This window comes from Corvus hawaiiensis, chromosome 12 (genome assembly GCF_020740725.1).
Source record: "Corvus hawaiiensis isolate bCorHaw1 chromosome 12, bCorHaw1.pri.cur, whole genome shotgun sequence".
In the NCBI taxonomy this organism is placed as follows: Eukaryota; Metazoa; Chordata; class Aves; order Passeriformes; family Corvidae; genus Corvus; species Corvus hawaiiensis.
This window is the reverse complement of record NC_063224.1, coordinates 11,345,511-11,368,520: the sequence shown is the minus strand read 5'-3', so window position 1 is coordinate 11,368,520 and position 23,010 is coordinate 11,345,511. Positions and strand designations below refer to the sequence as shown.

The 23,010-nt window shown below is 36.7% G+C and overlaps 1 protein-coding gene across 9 annotated transcripts in view; it reads left to right on the top strand.

Moving 5' to 3' along the window:
- CHD9 (chromodomain helicase DNA binding protein 9) overlaps positions 1-23,010 on the top strand; it is an 87,221-nt gene that overhangs the window by 44,669 nt on the left and 19,542 nt on the right. For all 9 annotated transcript variants that reach the window (XM_048317121.1, XM_048317117.1, XM_048317120.1 and 6 more), the window contains 18 exons: positions 3,169-3,318; positions 4,484-4,552; positions 4,641-4,696; positions 6,061-6,178; positions 6,695-6,781; positions 8,100-8,237; positions 10,409-10,530; positions 11,776-12,019; positions 13,114-13,290; positions 14,108-14,251; positions 14,350-14,605; positions 15,414-15,624; positions 17,623-17,818; positions 18,565-18,732; positions 19,308-19,487; positions 20,797-20,907; positions 21,594-21,790; positions 22,572-22,771. In XM_048317121.1, the coding sequence (XP_048173078.1) occupies positions 3,169-3,318; positions 4,484-4,552; positions 4,641-4,696; positions 6,061-6,178; positions 6,695-6,781; positions 8,100-8,237; positions 10,409-10,530; positions 11,776-12,019; positions 13,114-13,290; positions 14,108-14,251; positions 14,350-14,605; positions 15,414-15,624; positions 17,623-17,818; positions 18,565-18,732; positions 19,308-19,487; positions 20,797-20,907; positions 21,594-21,790; positions 22,572-22,771 (2,824 nt within the window). The remainder of the gene's footprint in view (positions 1-3,168; positions 3,319-4,483; positions 4,553-4,640; positions 4,697-6,060; positions 6,179-6,694; positions 6,782-8,099; positions 8,238-10,408; positions 10,531-11,775; positions 12,020-13,113; positions 13,291-14,107; positions 14,252-14,349; positions 14,606-15,413; positions 15,625-17,622; positions 17,819-18,564; positions 18,733-19,307; positions 19,488-20,796; positions 20,908-21,593; positions 21,791-22,571; positions 22,772-23,010) is intronic.

Genomic DNA, 23,010 nt, shown 5'->3' with positions numbered 1-23,010 from the left:
GTCAGTATTCTTCCTTTATAAATTTGTGTGTGTTATTTCTACAGATCTTTTTTCCCCTCTCTCCAGAAAGTTACGCTTCCTTTGACACAGTGACAGTTACTCTGACACGTCTGTGTATCTCATGGGTAGAACCTTTCATCATCAGCCACTTTCCTCAGTTGAAAATCAGAAAATCCTACAGTGTAGAATCCCTTTTCCATAATGGGACATCAATGCCCTGCTTGTATCTGTTTAATTTCAGTACAGAAGCCCATAGGTTTGAGACTGTAAGTACTTACGCTGAGCTGGCAGTTAGACCTGATCCTTACTTTGGCTGAGAGTGAAAATGCAGAGATTGCCTAATAGAAGGGACATTTATCAGTGAAACTGGCTCTTTGAGAACTTTTAAAAGGGTTTTTTCAAGCTTTAATGTGTTTTTTTTCTGAGCTCTGCTTCTGTAGAAACAGAAAAAAACTAGATTTCTTGCAGTGTTGGATCTGAAGGCAGCAATGATCAATATGCCAATAGATTCGAGTTGCTTGTGGAATACGTCAGAAGTGCCAGATGAAGAATTGAAGTGGTCGAGTCATTCTCTTGAGGAATAGCTCTCTTGTAACTTACTTCCTGCATTTTTGTCATAGATTGCCCAGGAATAATAGTAACATAGCTAATTATTTCTAAAACTTGTGTACAAAGAAACATGAAGTGTTGATAAGAGATTATATTCTATTTATGTGTGTATTAGTAACAGAATTATAACTTCTTGCTTTAGGGCAATCTCCAGTAAAGTAAGGTTATGTGCTGGAAATGCACAGGTTTTTGTCCTGTGGCATTTTCATCCACAGAGGCAAAATCAGTTTTCAAAATAAGGTGCTGTTGACTAGAAATTAATTGCATTAGTTGATGGTAGTTGTCAAAAAACAATTATGAGATACTGAATTGCCCTCTGGTGTTACACAGATAATAATGCTGGAGGGGAAAAGGGATCAGAAGCCATTTCCCAGAATGACTTCTCATTAACTGAAGTGATAGCTCATCTTAGGTAAAGGTTACATGGAAGGAACTGTAACTTCTCAGTAGTGTTCTGTTATCAGATAGACATAAATTTATAGGCCAACAAATATGATATACAAGACTGAAGATCAGTTCTTTCCTGGGTGTATTGTGTAATCACCTGCTCATGGTGTGAAGGGAAAAGAGGGTAGAGATGGTAAGGGGTGGTGTGAGAGAGAAATAACTTTTACTGCAGAATGTCACAGCATTGCCCTGCTCTCTTTGCAGGAACTGGGGAGAAGCAGGAAAGACATAAATTCCTTTACTTCATTAATTCATTTTCTCTTTAGTTTTCGAACATGTTCATGATTTTATTTTCAAAGAGCTGTTTAATTTCTGCTGCAAATAGCTGTTTTGAAGCTCTGGGGGGCAATTTTAGGCCTTTTCTCTCCCCTAATTTATTTTGCATGCTTAGTTTCACATTTAATGTCTTCCTTAAATAGACAGATTTGTTTTTATTTTTATTTTTAATGTGTGATCCTACTTCATTTTGTGTCTTAGAGCAATTTGTTTATGGCCATGGTTCTCAGCTCAGGGAAATACAAAAGTTTTTTTCCAAACAGCTCAGATTATGTATTAATGTGTTGGAGAACATATGTTGATGTTTTGCTAATCACTTCATACTTTAAGAAAAGACATAGTGAGAAGAATTGAAAATGCCAGTTACATAATTTTGTATTGCTCATATTACCTGGCTTTTTTTTTTTTAATCCTACTTCTGTCAGCAAACTATTATTGATTTAACTGTAATGTGACACTAGTGTGTCTTTGAATTAGAAATTCCTTTTGGTGCTAACACCCAACCCCGCACGAACTTTATGGAAGAACAGCTAATGTACATAAATGTGCAAAGCTCATGAAGTAGTTTCATTTTTGCAGCTTCTCTAGAGGAATGGTCATGCCCATTCTTTGGCTTGGACTATATACGTAGGTTGCTGCTCTGTAGTTGTGATGTAGTTAAAGTACAGCCACGTCTTTTACCAGACACCAGCCAGACCAAGGGCTGAATTAACAGTCAGGAAGAAAAGCTCCTGTGCTGCAATCTCACTGTTACTTAATATCTGCTCTGCAGAAGCCAGTGTGACCACAGGATTTTGGGTTTTGTCCTATTCACAACTTATTCTCCCAACTGAGTACTGCAGTGTAATAAAACATTGCAACTTGCAATGGATTTCCTGCACAAAGATACTCTCTACTGTGTAGCTCAATATAATAAACTTGTTTCATAGAGACTGTTTTGTTTTGCTGTTTTTATTTTTGTGATGATCAGTTCTCTAAAGCAGATTATAGTATTTTCAAATGTTAGCTGACTAGTTTGATACTGCTATTTTTATCCAGTGAATCCAATTTACAAATTAATCTTACAGTTAAATAGGCAGTGTCTCATATATTGGTACTGAGGGGTTGGAAATGTTATGCAATATCCTAATAATCTTAAGTATTTGAAACTGTGAGTGAGAAGGAGTTATTTTCTTTGACTGAACATTACTTCTTCAGCTGGAATTTGTTGTCGTCAGATTCTCGCAGAAACCAGAATGAAAGGTTAGAGAGAGAAACTGCAAAGTAAGCCAGATAATGCTGTGAAACAAGCCTCGATTAAGGTGGAGGAGAAAATACAGACATTAACAAAGGAACAGACTTTATTAGCCATCACGTCAGACTCCATCAGCAACCTGACCGATCTAGTGAAGTCTTCATAATTTTTTATATATAATCCACAGTTGTTTAGTAGAAACACCTCAGCTTATTTGACATCTTTTCCTCTGATTCTGGAGTTGGATGGTAACACTCTGCTGTTACACCGCATTAGGAAATCACTGTTGAAATACTGATGCTTGTGGGAGATCTGTTAAATATCAGCTTTGCTCCCATACCATGAAAAGACTGCTGTTTCATGTTTGCTTTTGAACCCTAAAAATAAAAGTATTGCATGCTTACATGAAAGAGAAAAGAACTGTTTAATTAATTGAACATAAATGAATCACAGAGGTACATTATTTCATGGTTTTTATCAAATGTTAGCCTTTAGTTTTAGGTGCAGCTGAAGTATTGCTTAGAGCGTCCCAGAAAATGCAGCTCATGTTAGGGGAAATTTTGGGTAAAACCTGTATCTCTTTTCTTTCTCCTGCATGGCAGAAGAGAAGATCAAATCGTCAAGTTAAAAGGAAAAAATACGCTGAAGAGGGAGAAGGGAAACAATCAGAAGAAGAAGCAGCTAAAGTTTCTGTAAAAATCAAAAAGAATTCTGCCCCTTTACCTGCTGAACAGCCTTTACAATTATTTGTGGTAAGTAGAAATTGGCTTGGTCTGTGAGAAGTTTCTATTTGTCTCAAGCAGTTCAGTGAATAAAGCTCCTAATTTGGAATGCATTATTATTTCTAAGCCACAGTTTAGTGTGACATTTTGCTAAGATCTTGAAAACTGGAAGAAATTACTTCTTACTATTTTTTTTGTGTTGCAAACTTTTGTTGACTTAATTGAAGTTAAGAATAAGGATAAGACTAAGGATGGGTATATCTCAAGTAATTTTTTATATGGCATAGGCATATGAAAAAGCTCTGTTCTAATCTTACCATGACTTAGAGAAGCATCAAATTATTTGGGGGATCTCTGGTTACTGAGATATTTGAAAGGGGCACTCCTGCTCTCCCCACAATGCATTCAGGTTTACACTTCACTGTTTAACTTGGTAGACTCAAACTTACTGTCAAGCCATTGGAGGTAAACAGAGTGACAGGGAGAAAACAGGAAAAAAGTGTTTATGAGATGCTTGAAAGAGTGCCAGAAGTTGTAAGGGAAGGAGGACGATGGTATAGTTGGGAACAAATCAGACAAGAGGGAAGGTGACTGATTATTGCAAGCAACTTTTTCAGATGATCTCTTTATCTCTGGAACCACAGCCGCAGTTGTGGCAGAGCTGTGTAATCCAATCTGCGTCTCATCTAAGACCTGCTGGAATTCCCAGCCACAGCCTTTTCTCTCTGATTCCACAGCATGTTTTTTACCTGTGTGCAGAGTAGATGTATCAGCCTGAGTTTGTCACATGCTGGGTTTCTCTCCTCTTTTTTCACCTGCCTGTCAGAGTTCTTCTCCACTTGCGTATAACTAAATTCTGGGTATGTCCAGTGCATCGGTTTAACTCAGCAGGGCATTCACAGTGTCTGGAAAGCATCAGAATCCCCAGTGCTTGCAGTGAGTGTGTTTGGCAGGTGAGCACTGCAGCTGATGATGTGTGGAAGGGCCGGATTTGCTGTACTTCTGCATGCAGTCCTTTCTGGGTAGAGACCTGGATTTTAAATACTACTCCCAGCCTGTTAGGAAATGCTACTGGTAGAGGTTAAATTTACCTTTATTGCTCATCTTCTGACAAGCCACTTGTGGTTGAAGGTTTTAAGCCTGAGAGAGAGGGCATTTACTGCAGTTTCGTAATATTGTTTTCCTGTGTTTATAGGAAAATCCAAGTGAAGAAGATGCAGCAATTGTAGACAAAATCTTATCCTCCAGGGTAATAAAGAAAGAAGTAAGTGATTGTCATGGAATAGAATACTTTCTTTGAAAAAGGGGTTTGCATCTATCATTTTACATTTCCCCTGAATTTCCTTTCCTAGATATCTGCTGGGATGACAGTAGACACAGAAGAGTTTTTTGTAAAATACAAGAACTAGTAAGTATTAAAAAGTTGTTTCATTAGATGTGTTGACTGCACTGTTAAGTATCATATTTATATACTCAAGTTTTGTATTGTTTGAAGGTTATTTTGTCATCTATTGAGATTTTTCTTTACCACTTTAATTTTCTAAGAATCTGCAATATATTGATAGTAATAATTCTAAAACTATCAGTGTTGTGAAATCAGCACTGTCCAATAAGCTGGCAGCCTTTATTTGCCAAATAAGAGAATTTTTTAGAGAAGATATTTATTAGATTAGAAGATATATTTATTAAATTCAGCAGGGACTACATGCCTGAAGTAAATTTTAATTTCGTGAATTTAAATCAGAGGTGTTTTGTGAACCTAGATTAGATTTACAGTGTCATGTATTTAGGAGATGCCGATGTAATAGTCTTACTGTTTCAAAAAGAAAGAAAAAACTTGTGGTAGAAGTGATTTTACATCAAAAGCAGGAAATAAGAAAAAAGACTGAAGAAAAAAAAGAACTTTTCCCATACTTTATTTTAAATTTCATAACTATTTTCCTGTTACTACTCAATTCTTCATGCTGAAAATCAAGCACATTTTAAATTTTACATATGTGAATAATTTAATCAGATTTTTGCTAATAAATGTAATCTTTTTTTGAGACTCTGGTTCCACATGTTGTTGGAGAACATTCACCTCATGTTTTTTTGAAAGGATAAAGTCTGTCTTTTCATCTGAGAATGAGTAATCCCCAGCTGTACTTTATTTCTAGCATATCTTTAGAAAGCTTAAAAAATGATGACAATATACTAAAAAGGGGGGGTGAGGAAGAAATATGTGTCCTTCTGTAATGTAATTTCAGAAGGGGTCTCCTGGGGGCAGTTAGATGCTGGAGGTACTGGTGCTGATGTTTCCTTCTCCTTTGACTCTGAGCTTCTCTCCCAGCCCAAGCCAGTGACAAGTTCCTCTCTGCCACGGGCTCTGCTGCTCCTCACTGAGCTTTCTGTGGGCTGAGCTCTGTAATCCAGCAGTGCTTGTGGAGAGATGGTCACAGGAGGTGCATGGGAAAATCAGATCCAATATATTAAGTAATTTATATCTCTGGGTACTTTCTGATAGAGGTGTCAGATTTTAAACTTTACTTGTTTAAACTCACTTCAAATAAGCTTGTTTCTCTTCTTAGGACACATGAAAGAAATTTGTGAATCTATAGAGTTCTATAGATTCCACCTCAAAAATGCTGCCTTAACTTGGTGCTGCAAGATGATTATTTGGAGGAATAAATCTTGGATCTTTATGGTGGATTCTGTTATTTTAACTGTATATTAAAAATAGATAGTAAGCTTTTGCTTTCACCAGTGCGTTAATGTCAATCTCTGTGATTTTAGCTCATATCTCCACTGTGAGTGGGCCACAGAACAACAGCTTTTAAAAGATAAAAGAATCCAGCAGAAAATAAAACGATTCAAAGTAAGGAAAGCACAAAGAGCTCACTTTTTTGCAGATGTGAGTATGAAATATAAATTAAATAAGCTTTTTTTTTCTCTTGTAAAATTGTGATTAGTAGTTTGCTTTTATATAAAAGAGCTGATTGTTAGGAAGTAAAAATAAGCCATTGGTGTTGCAGCAGGAGGGTGGGTTATTTAATGCAATTTTAAGAGCCAGTCTTCTGGAGTCACTGAACTAACCTGACTTACATGGTTTAAAGTGGAATTGGCTGAGTAACTACTTAGAAGTGGTAAGGAGGGAAGAATTACATCAGTATGGCTAGTTTCTCTAGGACTTCCACAAGACAGCATTTCATCCAAGAATGAGTGGATCTAGTGTCAAATTCCTCTTCAGTGAGTGCTGCCAAAGAGAACCAAGGGGATGTGTGCAGGGGGCTGGTATGGAATTTAAGGTCTGTGCAAAAGCCTCAATAATTTCCAACTACCAAATTAATTTTGTGTATAATGAGACCAAGTCTTAACAAATACCAACTATTTTTGCCTCTCTACTGATTTTAATAATCTTTCCCTGCAGATGGAAGAGGAACCTTTTAATCCTGACTATGTTGAAGTAGACCGGGTATTAGAAGTGTCTCTTTGTGAAGATAAAGACACTGGTGAGGTAAATATGTGTTAAAGCAAGTCAGGAAGATACAATTGTCAAACACTACTTGGAGGTGTAATTTTATCAGGTCTCACAGTAACACTTTATTGGTTTTAAAACTTCACTAATATTTTTAATGACACATGACAATCTTGTCCTTTCCTGTGCTAGCTGTGGATTTGAAAGAGAAATCAGCATTTAATAGCTTATATTTTTATTAGTATTAATAGGTCACAGTAGACAAAGCTTAGGTATTGACTGACATAAATGTGAGGTTCAGTAGTTGTCTTGTGGGTTCCATCAAAAGGCTGTGTCTCTGACAGTGGCATGGGGTCACTGGTAATAAAAGCTTTAGGCAGCCAGTGATTTGAAGCTTTGATAGCCACCAGTGAACCTTTCCCTCTGTATTTATCAAAACTCTTTCTTTAAATTTAAAGTACCTCTTCTGAAAAGCGATTACAGAATGAAAACATTCTGAGATTAAAAAAAGAAAATTAAAAAAAGAAAACAGAAAAGCAAGTCAAGCAATTAAATTGCCAAAATTCAGGAAGAGTCTGAGACAAGTGGAGATCAAAGACTGAGAAGAAAGTTGTTGATTAAGGCTACTGGAATATCTGTAATGCTTATTCTCCTTGTGTAGATAGCAAAATGAGCTGACTTTTACCCAGTGATTTCTACATTAATCTTCCTAAAGCAGGGTTGAGAGTTAAAATGACTTTTCATTTGTATGCAGCAGATTTGTCATTATTAAACTTTTAGAAAAAATGTGTTGTCATAAGACTTTACCCTTAGCTTCTGGAAGGATGACTCTTTATTTGGTTTTTAAATATTTATGTACCGAATCTAAATAAGATAATCTGCTTTGGTTCCATTTTTTTATATATGTTGTTCATCAAGACTGTAAAGCTCTATCAAAGTTTTGTTGATAAGACTCTGGTTTAGGAGCTCTAAAGCTCTTTGGTTTAGGCCTAGGTAGCCTGATTTGGAGAGTGGAGGAAATGTCCTGGGTAGCACTTCTGTAGTTAGTCCTGCCACCCTGCCCCATTTCCACAAATACCACAAATACTGTAATTTATCTTTCCTGAGACTAAACCAAGATCTACTTGTGGGTAAGTGGGATTGAAAAGTACTCCACAGGTCTACAAAAAGTGGCAGAGTGTGAGGAACCAAGGATAAGTAGGTAGCTAACAGGAATCTCCATTGAACATTTAAAAAATTGTTAGAAATACGCTTTTGATTCCAGCTCTTGTGTAAGCAAGCTACTCTAATAGTAAGGCATATTAGCAGTCTGTATACTAAATTAAAAACTGATAACATTCAGAATTTTCTTCTGCAGCCTGTTATTTACTATTTAGTAAAATGGTGCTCGTTGCCATATGAAGACAGTACGTGGGAGCTGAAAGAAGATGTAGATCAAGCAAAAATAGAAGAATTTGAACAATTACAAGCTTCCAGGCCTGACTCAAGGAGATTGGTAAAATTATACCTAATTTACTTGTCTGTCTTGGTAAATCTGACTTGATTTTCCCAGCTTTAAACTCTTGTGTTAAAACCTAAGGCTTATTGACATTCTGTGTAAGGAAAGCATCTGTGTGCCTTGTTACCTAGGAATAATAAAATACTCAGGTAGGCATAGATAAGTATTCTCATCTTAGTTGTTACACTAAAAAAATAAAAATTTTTGCTTAGGAAAAAACCTGAAGTGCTTGAGCTTCTAACTGAGCAGTGAGCTGCACATTGAAACTGGCTATCACAGAATCTGAGCACCTTTAAAATGAGCAGAAACCAGGATAATGTATTAACACCCTTTTATAGAGAAGAGAGTTAAGTCTTGTGCTTCAGCACTGAAGAGAGTTGGCAAATGAGATCTGTCAAACAGATTCTGTAATTTCTTCCTGCTTTTATTTTTCTTCTTGTCGTTAAATAGCTAGCTGAAAGAAAGAAAAATACGTGTAATAAGGAAACATGTTTTATCTTTAAATTATCAATCTTCTGTCTCCTAGAGCAGGAGAAAGCAAAATAGTTCTATTTCAAGTCCTGTATGTCATTGTCAGAGTAGGACATGTGTCCTGCGTGGTGTAGTACAACACTTGTTCTAACTTACTTCTTTTACATAGCTAAATATGCACAGTGTTTTAATTCGGAGGCTTTGGAATTTATTTTAATGGTTTTTCCATCTACAGATAATGACAGTAGTCACGATTAACATCTTTATATTATATTGAGTTAATTTTTGTAGTATTTATTTAAAATACTGACATTTTGGCATGTGGGAAGAAGAGCTTTTATACCTCTGTTACCATATTTGGCTGTGAGAGAAAAAGATGATTAAAGCGCAACTGTACAACTGACAGTCATCTCAGCATCAGCAACAAGTATTTTTGCTTCAGGCTTCAGCAGCTACAAGAAATTATTTGCTGACTGCAGCCTTGCAAGCAGGAGTGTGGCTGCTGCGGGTGTGGGGGAGTGGACAGATGGCAGGTGGTGGGAGAGGGGAGGAAGCCACAGCTGCTGGGGAGGGACAGCTCCTGCTGTGCCCAGACCTGGGTTCAGGTGATGCCGACGCTGGCAGTGCAGAGAGAGAAAATTCACGTGGAAAATTCAGAGCTGCCACATGAGTCTCAAGTGAATGCAAGCTTTTATAAATGTTGAGAAATGGGGAGGGAGTGGGGGGGGAAGTACAGCTGGTGAGAAAAGCTCTTACTAAAATTACTTCGCTTGAATGTGTGAGTTTGTTCACGTTGGGATAGAGGAGCTATCAGAAGAGTTTTCTGCTGGAATCCTACCTAGTATCAGTCAAAAACTATGATTTCACCTCTAAGTTGCCTGCTAAGCTAGAGGCCAGGCTGTTCTGGCTCCAGGCTTGGGAGCTAGTATGTGTGTATATGTAAGTATTTTATATGTAGCCTCTCAGCTTTCCTTAGCTTGCTAGGGCCCTGAAGGTGATACACCTCGATACTGTCAGTCTGTTTTGTCATGGCCTTTGCATCCTGATCCTGCAGATGCTGATGCTGACTTTGGTCTGATCCCGTGGGGAAATCTATTCAGGTTTATCTCAGAAGTTTGCATTTTTTTGTACTCCTGACCCTGGCTTCCTGCATTGGCTGTGGGACAGAGTGGTCAGCATTGACCAGGGCAAGTGCAGAAGGGAGAGGGTAAGATCACAGTAACTGTGTAGATGCCCAGACTGCTTCAGCATCAGCATTCAGAGCTACCTAAGACTTCAGGGGTGTTGGTAATCCCAAATACTCAGTTGGCTTTCTTGTAGGTCAGCTGCCTGTTCTTAGAGCTGCCAAAGTGAAATTTCAAGTAGTCGTGAAATATCATATATAAATGAATTAGCGTGTCATATTATTCCTGCTAAAGTATTTGTATTCTACTTTCTAGAAACTAGTTGCTTGATTTTATTATAATATAGTCTTAAATTAATTTTAAAAGTAACAATTCATAGAGAAAAATAAATACAAATTTCAGGTTTCTGCAGACTATTAACTAGTAAGTGATGTTAACAATGACACTTTACTTTTAAGTTTGAATAATAACATTCTAAATCTAAAGTGATACACTCACAAAGTAGTGCAGTTAGATATTTCGGAAAAATAAAGCATATATCAACCTGTATGTATATTAATCTTTCCCTTAAAGGATCGACCACCTCCAAACTCCTGGAAGAAGATAGAACAGTCCAGGGAATATAAAAATGGCAATCAGCTCAGGGAATATCAACTGGAAGGACTTAACTGGCTCCTATTCAACTGGTACAATAGGTATATGCATGGAATATTTTTTAATGTAGATTTTGAACCATATGGAGTGAATTGCTGTTATTTGGTATAAATATTGTTTTAACTAAAAAAATTGCAATTTCTCTGCTTATAGCTAAAAGGATGTAACTGGAACAAATTTCTCTCCCTTTGGGTGTGCAAGGATGTTTTTATCTACAAAAATTAGCAAAATATTAAAATAATGCAACTAACATTTTTAATGGCTAAACTTTCATAACTAAATTTTCAATGGCTATGAGGAAGTTAAAACAAAAACAAGAAAAGTGCAAGCTTTCAGAGTTTTTGAAACTGGGAAATGCATCTTTTAAAATGATTGCTAGAAATAGTATGTATTTCAAAAAAAGTTACCTCTCTTCAATAAGGCTAGTAAATAATCTTATTATCTGAATTTTAAGCTAAAGTTAACTTTTGTTCCTTAATGCTATGTGATATGAACAGGAATATAATCACTTTGAAGATCTTTTCCAGAATGATGTATTTTCTCTGTATCTAAGTTGAATTTCTATTAATGAATCTTCCTGCTTGCTGTATTTTCAAACTTCCAGTTGCGTGTCCCTCATAGAGATGATGGCAGCAGGCATAGCATTTACCATTGATCTGCAGAAGGAAATCTGATTTTAATTCTCATTCAAGCAGTGCAGAGCTGTGTGACACCTGCAAACAGAGTGAAGGGCTGGAATGTATGGCTGAGGGCAACTATGGAGTGGTACTTCATGCAGTAACTTAGTTATAGGCATCTGTCTAGTTCTGGAATCAAAAAGGGAAATCTGTTAATGATGCTCTAATGGACTCCTTTCATGTGAGTGTAGCTGGGATACTTCCCATCTATGATTTCTAGGGAATCTTCATTAATTTCTAGCAGTTTTGTCAAGGTGAATGTGCATGTACGAAACCTGCTTAATTTAAATTCCTTTAATTAGGGCAGAGGTAGTCCCAAAAGAATACTTCTGGAATATTTTTGTAGGAGAACTTCACGGAACACTCCATTCTCAGGTTTTGACGATGCTAAACCTGATGCAAAGCTTTACACAAAAGTTTTGTGAGCATTCTTTCACCTTAACAAGGGAACACTTGCAAGGATCTTCTTGCAGTTCCTCTGTTTTGACTGTTGTTGTAAACTGGTATATTTGAGCTTTGTTTTCTGTAAATTGCTCATTGTAGTAACAGCTTTAGGATGGTCTGTACTTTCTTTGATGGTAGTAACAAATAAATATTTTTTGCTTTCAGGCGAAATTGCATTTTAGCAGATGAAATGGGCCTTGGCAAAACCATTCAGTCCATTACGTTCCTGTATGAAATCCTCCTGACTGGTATAAGAGGCCCTTTCCTGATCATAGCTCCGCTTTCCACTATAACAAACTGGGAGAGAGAATTCCGCACGTGGACTGACCTGAATGTTGTGGTGTACCACGGAAGTATGATCAGCAGGCAGATGATTCAGCAGTATGAGATGTACTTCAGGGACTCCCAGGTATTGTAAAGTCACTTGTGTGCAGTAACTCACCCAAAATATGGTTCAGGTGGCAGTAATGACAAGTGTATTTGACAATATCTGTGTGTTTATCTTGGTGAAAGTCATTTCATGTTCCAGGATGTTACATATGAGCATCTTCAACAAATGCTTACTGGGTAAATTTAGTGGCAGTGTTTTGCAGCAAGATGTGTGTGTTGTTTCACTGTGCTGAGTAGTTTTGCAATTGAATAGCAGTGATGCTGATACTCTTGTGGAGATTAAAGTGTACACAGATGGTTACAGTTGGGTCCTGAATTTGAAGAGCAGGGAGAAAGAAAACAATACTAATTAAGCTCTGCTACCTTTATGTAGCTGTTGATTTCCTTTTGCTGGTGTTAACTGTGTACAGTTTGCTTTTCAGTCTGAAATATGTACCCTTAAATGGCATGAGAAAACCTTGAAATCTCATTATTTTAAAAGGGTTTTGTTTTCATTTTTTATATATTGTGCATAATTTTTTTTTTAATTGTCATGGTATTTCTTCAAAATTGATAAGGCTGAGAACTTCTTATTAATTAGTGCTAAATATCAAAATGACATCTTGTTTGTCTAGTGAGTTATTCTATACTGCCTTGCTGAAGGCCTTACATATTCTCCTTGTCAGACCAATGGAGTAAACTGGATAAAAAGTTTTCATTTAGCTCTCAGGTGGAACTGTGATTACTTACTGTATGACTGCTAACTGTATTAATGTCATATATTTTGATTGACTGACTGTAGAATTTTTCCAGTCACTCTTTCAGATTTTCTCAGGGTTAAAAATGGGGTTTTATCTACATGCACCTTCTGAAACAGTTCTGTTAGATGGTATATCTGTAATTCAAAAGTGGTTAAAATTTTACTGTTGGTTAGATAATACCAGATTTGGGTCCATGAATATTACTCTTTAGTATTAGTTAGAGAGTTACAAAGATTAATAAATGTGATGGCAAAGCAATTTATAATGTAAAATCCAGTGTCTGACTCCTGGCAAAATTTCAACAACAACAAAATCTGTAAATTGAGTAGATGGGAGGGAATGTAACAAACTGTGTGTGTTGATGAATTTCTAGGGCCGTATTGTTCGAGGTACCTACAGGTTCCAGGCCATTATTACAACTTTTGAAATGATTCTTGGTGGGTGTCCAGAATTAAATGCAATTGAGTGGCGGTGTGTTATTATTGATGAAGCTCACAGACTGAAGAATAAAAACTGCAAACTTTTGGAAGGACTAAAATTAATGAATCTTGTGAGTAACTACAGTTCACTTTTTGGGGTTGATTTTAGTTCAGTATAGTATGATAATAAATAAAAAATTTGCTTTACATGCCGAAAAAGACCTCTCAAGTGGTCTTTCTTGAGAGATAAAGATTCCTGATACTCTTCAAACATATGTGGTTTTGATAGCTGATGCCGGTATATTTTTGATTAAACAAAATGTGGCAAGTTCTCACTGTAAGCATAATCTATTTCTGATGATACTGTTATATCGTTTTAGTTTTGATTAGGATGAAAATATAATTTCAATTTTGCTTTTGTTTTTGTGCAATGTGTTAAAATCTGGAAAGTATTTTAAGCAAATTATTTAACAATAAAAGCAAGCAAGTAGTGGAATTTTAAACAGATTTATTGTCTAGTCCAGTAGTTAAGATTTTTTAAAGCAGATAACTACCATGTATCAGATGCACCAGGACTAGTTTTGCATTTTTTTTTATTGCTTCATTATTACTTTCTTTTGGATTCTCAGAAGTCATCTAAATTGCTTTCTTATACGTGCTTAGTGTATACTTTCCACGCTGTAGAGAGGGAGGATTATAAAGGTATGAATATTACAGGGGAAGTCACTGTGTTCACTCATTCTTTCATTACAGATGTAGGGAGAAAAAATTTGAAGAAAAGCTACTAGAAAATACTTAGTAGTGTTTTTTAAATAAATCTGCTTATCTGTATTACCTGTGTTCCTAGTGACACACAGAACTGGTATTTTTGGGGTTTGATGCTCAGACGTAAACATTTTGGCGTATGTGTGCAAATCAGGTTATGTAAGGTTTTTTTTCTTTTTCTAGGAGCATAAAGTGCTGTTAACAGGTACCCCACTGCAGAACACAGTAGAAGAATTATTTAGCCTCCTTCATTTCCTGGAACCATTGCGTTTTCCTGCTGAATCTACGTTCATGCAAGAGTTCGGAGACCTTAAAACAGAGGAACAGGTATAAGTTCATCTGAGCTTTAGTGTTTAAGAGGGACTTCCTTTTAATTGAGCTACAGTATCACCTTATGTTCCAACAAACTGTTGTGCTTCCTTTAGGTTCAGAAACTACAAGCTATCCTGAAACCCATGATGCTCAGGAGATTAAAAGAAGATGTAGAAAAAAAGCTGGCTCCTAAGGAGGAAACTATAATTGAAGTAGAACTAACTAATATTCAGAAGAAATATTACCGAGCTATTTTGGAGAAAAATTTTGCTTTCTTATCCAAAGGAGCAGGGCAGGCAAATGTACCCAATCTGGTTAACACTATGATGGAGCTCAGAAAGTGTTGTAATCACCCTTATCTCATCAAAGGTAAATACAGGATAAGAACTGATTTTTTTTAAACTTTTTTATTTTTATTTAAAATATGTAAGAATTTTGTAATAATTTGTTGATGTTTTCTTCAGATTTTCCAAGGATTGGATTAGGTAGAAACATTTTTTTGATAGTCACAAGACAAACTTGTGAGACATTTGCATATTTGAGGCCTGAAGCTTGAACTTTTTCTGTAGGATTACACAGAACATTTAGAAGCAGTTATCTCATGGAAATGGTACAGCTCTTTACAAGCTGTATGAACAAAAACTTTAAGGTCTAAGTTTTAAAATGAATGCTTCTTTCAAGTTATATGATCTCTGTCAGTCTTCAGTGCTTTTCTCACTTACTGATAACTGATGTTTTTCCTGACTTGCAAAAAAAGACACTTCACGCTCCAAAAGTTCTGGCTGTGGTTTCAGAAGTAGTATTCAAAATACTGGGTTATTTTCAAAGACTCATGACCCATTTAAAATATTACAAAGAGAAAAGAACTTTTTTTTTTTGTAGGTTTTTTTACATAATACTTGAGAATAAATATTTCAGTTTCTGAAATTTGGAGGAGGGGGGTTCACCTCATCCAAGGTGTTTGTTCTGTTTAAAAACTTAAAACTTGTTTTCAAAGCTGATAAATATAAATGTTCTTGCTTAGACTTCAGACCTATCCAGAACTCTGTTCTGTCTCCATCAGTGCCTAAAGGGGAATATTTAGAGTACAGCACTGATTTTGGTAACTTATATTTGAATGTATGTGGAGATATTTGTGTAAATACACCTATAGATACGGAAATACATCCTTTGATAGGTGCTGAAGAGAAGATCCTTGGAGAGTTTAAAGAAACATACAGTCCAAGTGCTCCTGACTTTCACCTGCAAGCAATGATCCAGTCTGCTGGGAAATTGGTTCTTATTGATAAGCTTCTTCCAAAAATGAAAGCAGGAGGCCACAAGGTCCTTATCTTCTCTCAAATGGTGCGCTGCCTTGATATTTTGGAGGATTACCTTATACATAAAAGGTAAGATTCATATTCTGTATCCTGTAGTGTATTGTTGTGTGAATGGTAGTGCAGGATTAATGACAGCAGCACACCAAAGCTGGGAGTTGTTTTGTTTGCTAATCAGTGTGAAACTTTGTGTTCTGTGTTCATTTGTTCACTGACTAATTAAAAACTTCAGAGGAAAACTAAGGAGAGGTTGTCCAATTTGAGTAAGCGATGTGCCTTCACTTTGTTGCTTTTTCCATTAAACATTCAATTATGTATATACTGGTTTTACATTTTCTGTCAGAAACCAAGTAAATTCACGCTTATCTTTGCTTGTCCAAACCCCAGGAAGCACTGAATGTGTTCTTCACTTACACAGTGTTGAACTGGAACCAGATGGATCCAAGATACAGCTCCTTGCTTCAAAAGGAGTATAAGGACAAAATGATAAGCAGCTGGAGATGTGTTTTTTATTAATGTAAAAGTGCAAATGTTCTTCCTATCTTTCCTAAATTGACTGCTTTGAATTTTGCAGCAGAGCTGGACTCCCAGCCATAAACCTGCTCCATAAGCTGGCTTTGGTCATCACATGTAATTGCACCCTCTGATTATTACTGACTGTTGACTCAATGAAAATGAAATGCTTATTTGGGCATATGACTAAATAAATGCATAAAACCTTAAACTTGGTTACAATCAGTAGTTGCTGTATCAACCTGAAAATCTGTAACAAGGCATAGTTCTTGTTTTACAAGTGGATTTGTTGCAGTGTACATACTGCTTTGAAGTGTGTAGTTGTCAGTGAACTACATCATAGTAACACAGAGTTAACATGTTGAAAAACAAAAATTATTAATGTTAAGCCTTCCTGCAGTGGATACTGGAATACTGGATAGTAGATTATTTTAATTCCTCTTTTGGTGATAGTTTTATATTAAGGCTGTCTGTTGGAACTGGGAGTGCAACAGTTTCTATGTTTTATTTTAAAAAATTAATTTTAATTTCATAGTAGTACTTATAATTCAGTATGGAAAATATTCCTTCTTCTGCAACGTTGTTACATTTAGACCAGTGAATCATATCTACAGGTGGAATCTTCTGAAATCCATAGAAGCTGAAATTTGCTCTGTGCTGCCATTTGGTTAGAAATGCTGGAGTGCACACATGAGCAGACTTAGCACTTGACAGAATTCAGGCCTGTAGGAGATAGATGGCTGCCTGCCAGAATGCCTGTGGTCCTGTGGATTATCTGCTGTGCCATTTTATAGCTGATGAGAAGAAAAATGGTTGTGAGGCTTTTTGACTACTAGGTACACATTCAGCATCTTATTCAGTTTACAAGTACGGAAGTATTTGCTCCCTTTTTAAGCATTTTACTTGATTTCAGAAGTCTCGAAACAGTCTTTGTAATTGTCAAAGTTAACAAATGACAGTTTTACTTCAGGCTTGAAAATTTGCTGGGTTAAGTCTAGGAAGCCTTGGTAAAGACTGTTAGAGGTGCTGTCATGTCATTTTTGTTCCATTTCTCTTCACCTTTACAGAATCAATATGCTTTTGTCCAGTGACAGCTCACCAAATTCTGCTTTCTGCTGATTACTTGGTTCCCCCTAATGTGTTCAGACAATTTGGTGTATAATACAAGAGTCCACTGTCCTGCCTCTGTGATCCTAGACCGGGATCCAAGGATAGTATGTGAAAAACTTGAGCGTCCACATAGGACAGGGTGTGTTCTAATGCAGCTAAGTGCCATGGTAATATATGTATAATCAGGTAGTTGCTTAGTGGACAAAATGCAGAAGAACTTGTCTTAAAATGCTCAGTGTTTGGACTTGCTGATGTGTGTTGGTGCTACAGACATGCAGGTTCTGACGTGATTCTTGGTTCTGTTACCCACTGCTAATTAGAGTTAGTCTTTTTAACTTTCCTTCTCTGTAAAGAATAAATCTATAAGCAGTAGATCTGTTCAAATCCACCCTTAAATGATAAAAACATTTGTAATGCTTTGTGTGTTGTATCTGTGGCCGTTGGCAGGTATTTGTACGAGCGAATCGATGGGCGTGTGCGAGGGAACCTCAGGCAAGCTGCCATCGACCGCTTCAGCAAACCAGACTCAGATCGCTTCGTCTTCCTCCTCTGCACCAGGGCTGGGGGCCTGGGCATCAACTTGACTGCAGCAGATACCTGTATCATTTTTGATTCTGACTGGAATCCTCAAAATGACCTGCAGGTAAATTTCTTTGGTAGTGAGCCCTAATTAAACCCGATGGATGAAAATTTCATCACTTTGAATATTGTCTCTGTTTGAACACACGTAATTTTAAAACATTCATGTTTCTAAGGCATGTGTTTAAAGTTTTTTGATGGCTTCTATTCTGGACAGATTTCATTTGGTTGGGAACTTTTTCTTTCAAATTGGTGACTTTTGAAAAATGCAACACAGTTAAAGTCAGTGAGTTGATAAAACCCTTAAGAATTGATGACACTGTGAACCTGGGGGCTGTATTTTGGATGAACTGACTGACACAGTTTATGGAAATAGAGGTGTTCAGTTGAAACATAATATACAGAAAAGGATTAATATGCATTAAGACAAAGTGAATTAATCAAATCTAGGAATTGGATGCTGGAATTGAAATAATTCTCAAGTTGCAACTCCTTTATTGTTCATATCTGGAGATCAGATAACTTAGGAGCTAGCAGGTCTTTTTACCTGGTGTTACTGCAAGGGAAGTACCAGTCAGGAGCATTCAGCACAGGTCATTCATCTGCATTTTACTTGCTACACTGTTCAGAAAACTGTTCATAATGTGTAAAATGTCTGATAGCTTCTGTTTGCCTAAATGTGTATTGACTCCTTTTGAGTTCATGCTCTTGTTTTTGGCTTGGGCTACAACAGAAACAGGTTTTTAAAAATCAATATCTCGTTCCTAGGTAAGTCTAATTTCTAACTGCCCTTTTCCCATCCTTCCAAAGGCTCAAGCCCGATGCCACAGGATTGGTCAGAACAAAGCAGTGAAGGTCTACAGGCTGATTACACGTAATTCCTATGAGAGAGAGATGTTTGACAGAGCAAGTCTGAAGCTGGGACTGGATAAGGCTGTCTTGCAGAGTATGAGTGGAAGAGAAAACAGTGTTGGTGGTGTATGTAGATTTATTTCCTGAAATAACCTTCCTTTTGCTTTTGTAATCATGTGGGAATTACTTTAAATCACAGAAGCTGCCACTTTTCCCTTTTTCTCTCATTTGCATCTCCGTTCTGTTTTCTGATGTGGACTAGCAATATAGTTGATACAATTTTAAATATAGTCAGTATTCTGATAAATCTTTCACCGTTTCTTGCCTCATAAAGTTCAAGGTAGATAATGGCAAAGTTTAAAACAAGGAAAAAGGTTTCTCTTTGTTTCCTTGTATCTTCTCATATTAATATAGTGTGTTGCTTTAATATAAGTATGAACAGGTAATTCTTTTAAACATGCACATCATGGTTTTGAGAATAGCCAAAGGAAAAGAGAGACACACTTCTAAAAATGTGTACTGTAACCACCTAATTTATTATTTCAGCTGTTAGCTAGACTTTTCTCTTAGCTTTTAATACTCCAGAGTTAGGCTTATAAATAATAAGGCACGACTGGGTTGTGGAAAGATGTGAAAGAAGAAGGGAAAAGACTTCTAGGATTTTTTTTCTTAACTGTTTAAACCCAATTTTATTTGCTCAGATCCAACAACTCTCCAAAAAAGAAATAGAAGACTTGCTTCGAAGAGGTGCCTATGGTGCCATTATGGATGAAGAGGATGAAGGCTCCAAGTTCTGTGAGGAAGACATTGACCAGATTCTGCAGCGTCGGACTAAAACGATCACAATTGAATCCGAGGGAAGAGGCTCCACATTTGCCAAGGTGCAGAACAGCAGGATGTTCTGTGACAGTACAGAGCTGTAAATGTGGCTGGATGTTGAAGAGTTTAGGCTTTATTTTTAAATTAAGTTTACTTGTGTTTAATGGGTGTGTGTGTTAGGTACATATTTTGGGTTCTTGCATCTGTATGTTTATGTTAACGTGCACATAAAAAATCCAATTGGCACAGACAGATTTTGTAAATGCCAGGTGCAAGGAGCATGCTTGAACAAAGATGAGTAATGGATCTGTACTGCTTTGGAAAAGGCTGGGGGTTGTGTGAAATATAACAAGCTGCATTAACCAAGAATATTAAAACAAATTTGTTTATAGATCTATTTGTATTTAGATACAGTAAGAGCAGGGGAAAATATATATGACAATAGTTATTAAGGTTAAAAATTGTCAGGCTTATTCTAAAAATGCGTAAACAAAGGATATATTTTGAACCTTAATCTTTTTTGGTCAGAATTGGAAAAGCAAAATAGGAAACCTCCTAAAATAGCAGTGAGTGGAGATACTTCTTGTACATGGGAAGGGGGCTGAGAGTGTAAAATACAAGCAGTAAAACTGAGCTTGGGGTGTGGGCACTTCATGAATGCAATTGTGAGAATTCCAAAATAATTAAAAAGGCAAAGAAAAAGGAAGACTTGAAATACAGTAAATGTATATTTATATTCTTAAATAGCAATATTTTAAAATATTATTTATTTACATGTTTATTTAGGTTTTCTTATATCTTGCTGATTATGGCTTAAATAAGAATTAGGTTTCTAAAGATCATCATCACTGTCTTTTTATCAAAAGAGTTAGAAGTTTTTATATATATTTACTCTTTTCCCAAATGCAGTGTATCAGGGTTTTTTAAATGCCTTCTGAAATTAAGCCTATTCCATGTACTCAGGCTTTGATTGTTGGCAGCTTAAACGCCCCTTTGAAATTTCCCTCAAGCGAGTACTTCTGCATGAGATGAAATCCCCAAATGCTGATAAGCCTCTTCAAAAGATTCTTTTTTTCTTCCATTCGAGTAATTTAGATTCAGACTTAGAAGCAGAAGAATCTTGCTGCTTAATGTTCTTCTCTCCTGATGGTGCATAAAAGTTCATTAGATTTTTCTATTATGGATCTGATTTTTAAAAATTAAGGGGGAGGAGAGCTTTTGAGTTGCTTTGCAGTGTAAGTAACTTCTAAAGTTTTAACAGCTGCTTGGGAGATTTTTGATGAAATAAGGTCGTGCAATCTTCACAGCACTGAGGCAAACTACAAACTTTTGATGTATGATGTTGGTAAACTTTAGTTTTATTTATTACAGGCTAGTTTTGTTGCATCTGGAAACAGGACTGATATTTCACTAGATGATCCCAACTTCTGGCAGAAATGGGCCAAAAAAGCAGAAATAGATATTGATGCTATCAGTGGTAGAGTAAGTACTTTTTTAATGTGTGTTTTTTCAAGTCCATGCTTGCTGTTGAATTCTGAAATTGCAGGTATGGGATTTCTGGTGCTTTTTGATAAATATTTCAACAAATCAGACTTTTTTGCTGGCTGATTTGTGCATGAGCAGTCAGCCTGCTGATAGCTGTAGTATTTCCTATTTCCCTGCTGTCCTGAAAAAAGTTTGGGCATCTTTGACTTTTGTCAAAGACCTGAAAATGATTGAAAGTATGGAATTCCTTCTGATTGCCCTGTTTCTCTGTCTGTAAATCCTGGACTGGAATCTGCAAAATAAGTGACTAAAACCTGTATAAATTGTATAATACTGCAATCTGTGAAATGCTATGCTTGAAGACATTCCCCATGCATTTGATTCAAAAAGGTTACAGTGCCCCTTGTCTCTCACAAAGCCTGCAGAGTAGGCTGTGTAAGTATTCAGCTCAGATGAGATACTCTGTGTTGTTTATAACTGATGTACTGGCATTAGCATATGAAACTTATTTTTTGTTGCCTTAAATACCACAAAATGTTTTACTTGCTCCATGGGTGTTCACTGTGATGTCTTTACAAAATAGCTGTGAATGACAAGGTATAGGAATTGTTTCTGAGCTGAAGCCCAGCACTTAGGAAAAACTCGACAACTGTTTCTCATGAGGTTTGTTTGCAATTTTGCAGAACAGCCTGGTTATTGATACCCCAAGAATCAGGAAACAAACACGGCCCTTCAGTGCTACAAAAGATGAGCTGGCAGAGCTGTCTGAGGTGGAGAGTGAGGGTGATGAAAAACCAAAGCTCCGCAGGCCGTGTGACCGTTCCAATGGCTATGGAAGGACAGAGTGCTTCCGGGTGGAGAAGAACTTGCTGGTCTATGGGTATTGTGTACATCCTTCTTCATTCTATGAAGCGTTTTAAAAATACGGTTTTTCCATGTACTAAATTGTATTTGTGCAATAACTTAACTCTATATTGGCAGTAACCTGGTGTGTGTGCAGAGAATGTATTTAGAACAGGAATTTGTCTTGCACCCTGTATAAATCTTCCTGACAATTTGCAATTAAAGAAACATTAAGAGAGAAGGGTGAGAATCTTTCTTCAAATGAGATTATAGCATTTAACATGGGTACTACAGGAGTCTCTCTAAAAATCATTACAGTAAGTGCTGCAGGCAGACTCGAGACTCCTTAAAAATTGTCTGAAATAAAGCCTTGGTAGGTAACTTGATTTTCATAATTGTAGAACATCTTGCACTTCTGGGAGGCACAAATAGGAACTGAGAATCTAACCAGTTATTTTAAGCATACTGAAATCAGATAAGTTGATTTGGAAATCAAATCTTAGGTCTTCTCTCACCCATCTTACAAGAAAAATAACAGCATTCTTGTCAGAATGAGTTTGCATCAGTTTTGTGTCTTTGAAGTCTACAACAATCATCCATATTTTTTGTAAAGAGGCACTTTTTGTTTAAAACTCTGTTTTAATCAGATGGAGTTATGTTGCAAATGTTACTTTCTTATTTCCACTCAGTAACTTAAGCTGAAAGAAAAAAGTTGAAAGCTAAGTATTTTAGAGAACAATTCCCTTTTGTAAGAGGAGTCTGTAGGCTCCCCCAGTGCTCCACTTCCAGGTGCTGATTTGTGTTTCACTTTGGGCCAGGTGGGGTCGATGGAGAGAAATTCTGTCCCATGGTCGCTTCAAGAGGCAGCTGAATGAACAGGATGTGGAGATAATTTGCCGAGCCCTATTAGCCTATTGTCTTGTTCACTACAGAGGGGATGAGAAAATAAAGAGTTTTATATGGGATCTCATCACCCCAACAGAGGATGGGCAAACACGAGAGTTACAGAACCACCTTGGTAAGGACTTAATGTGTTTGTGCAGTTAAACAGCTTCATATGTGTGCCTGTGGTACTGGGATAAAAACAGCTAAAAACCCTCTCTGAACACACCTACTTGAAATAAATGGGATTTATTTCAAACACACAATTCAACCAATTCAAGTGTCATTTCTGCTTTGCCTTGGATTTGATGGCTTACCCAAATGGTGCTTGGTGTGAGCTTTCATTTCAGTTCGTAAGAAGCTATTCTGTTTCAC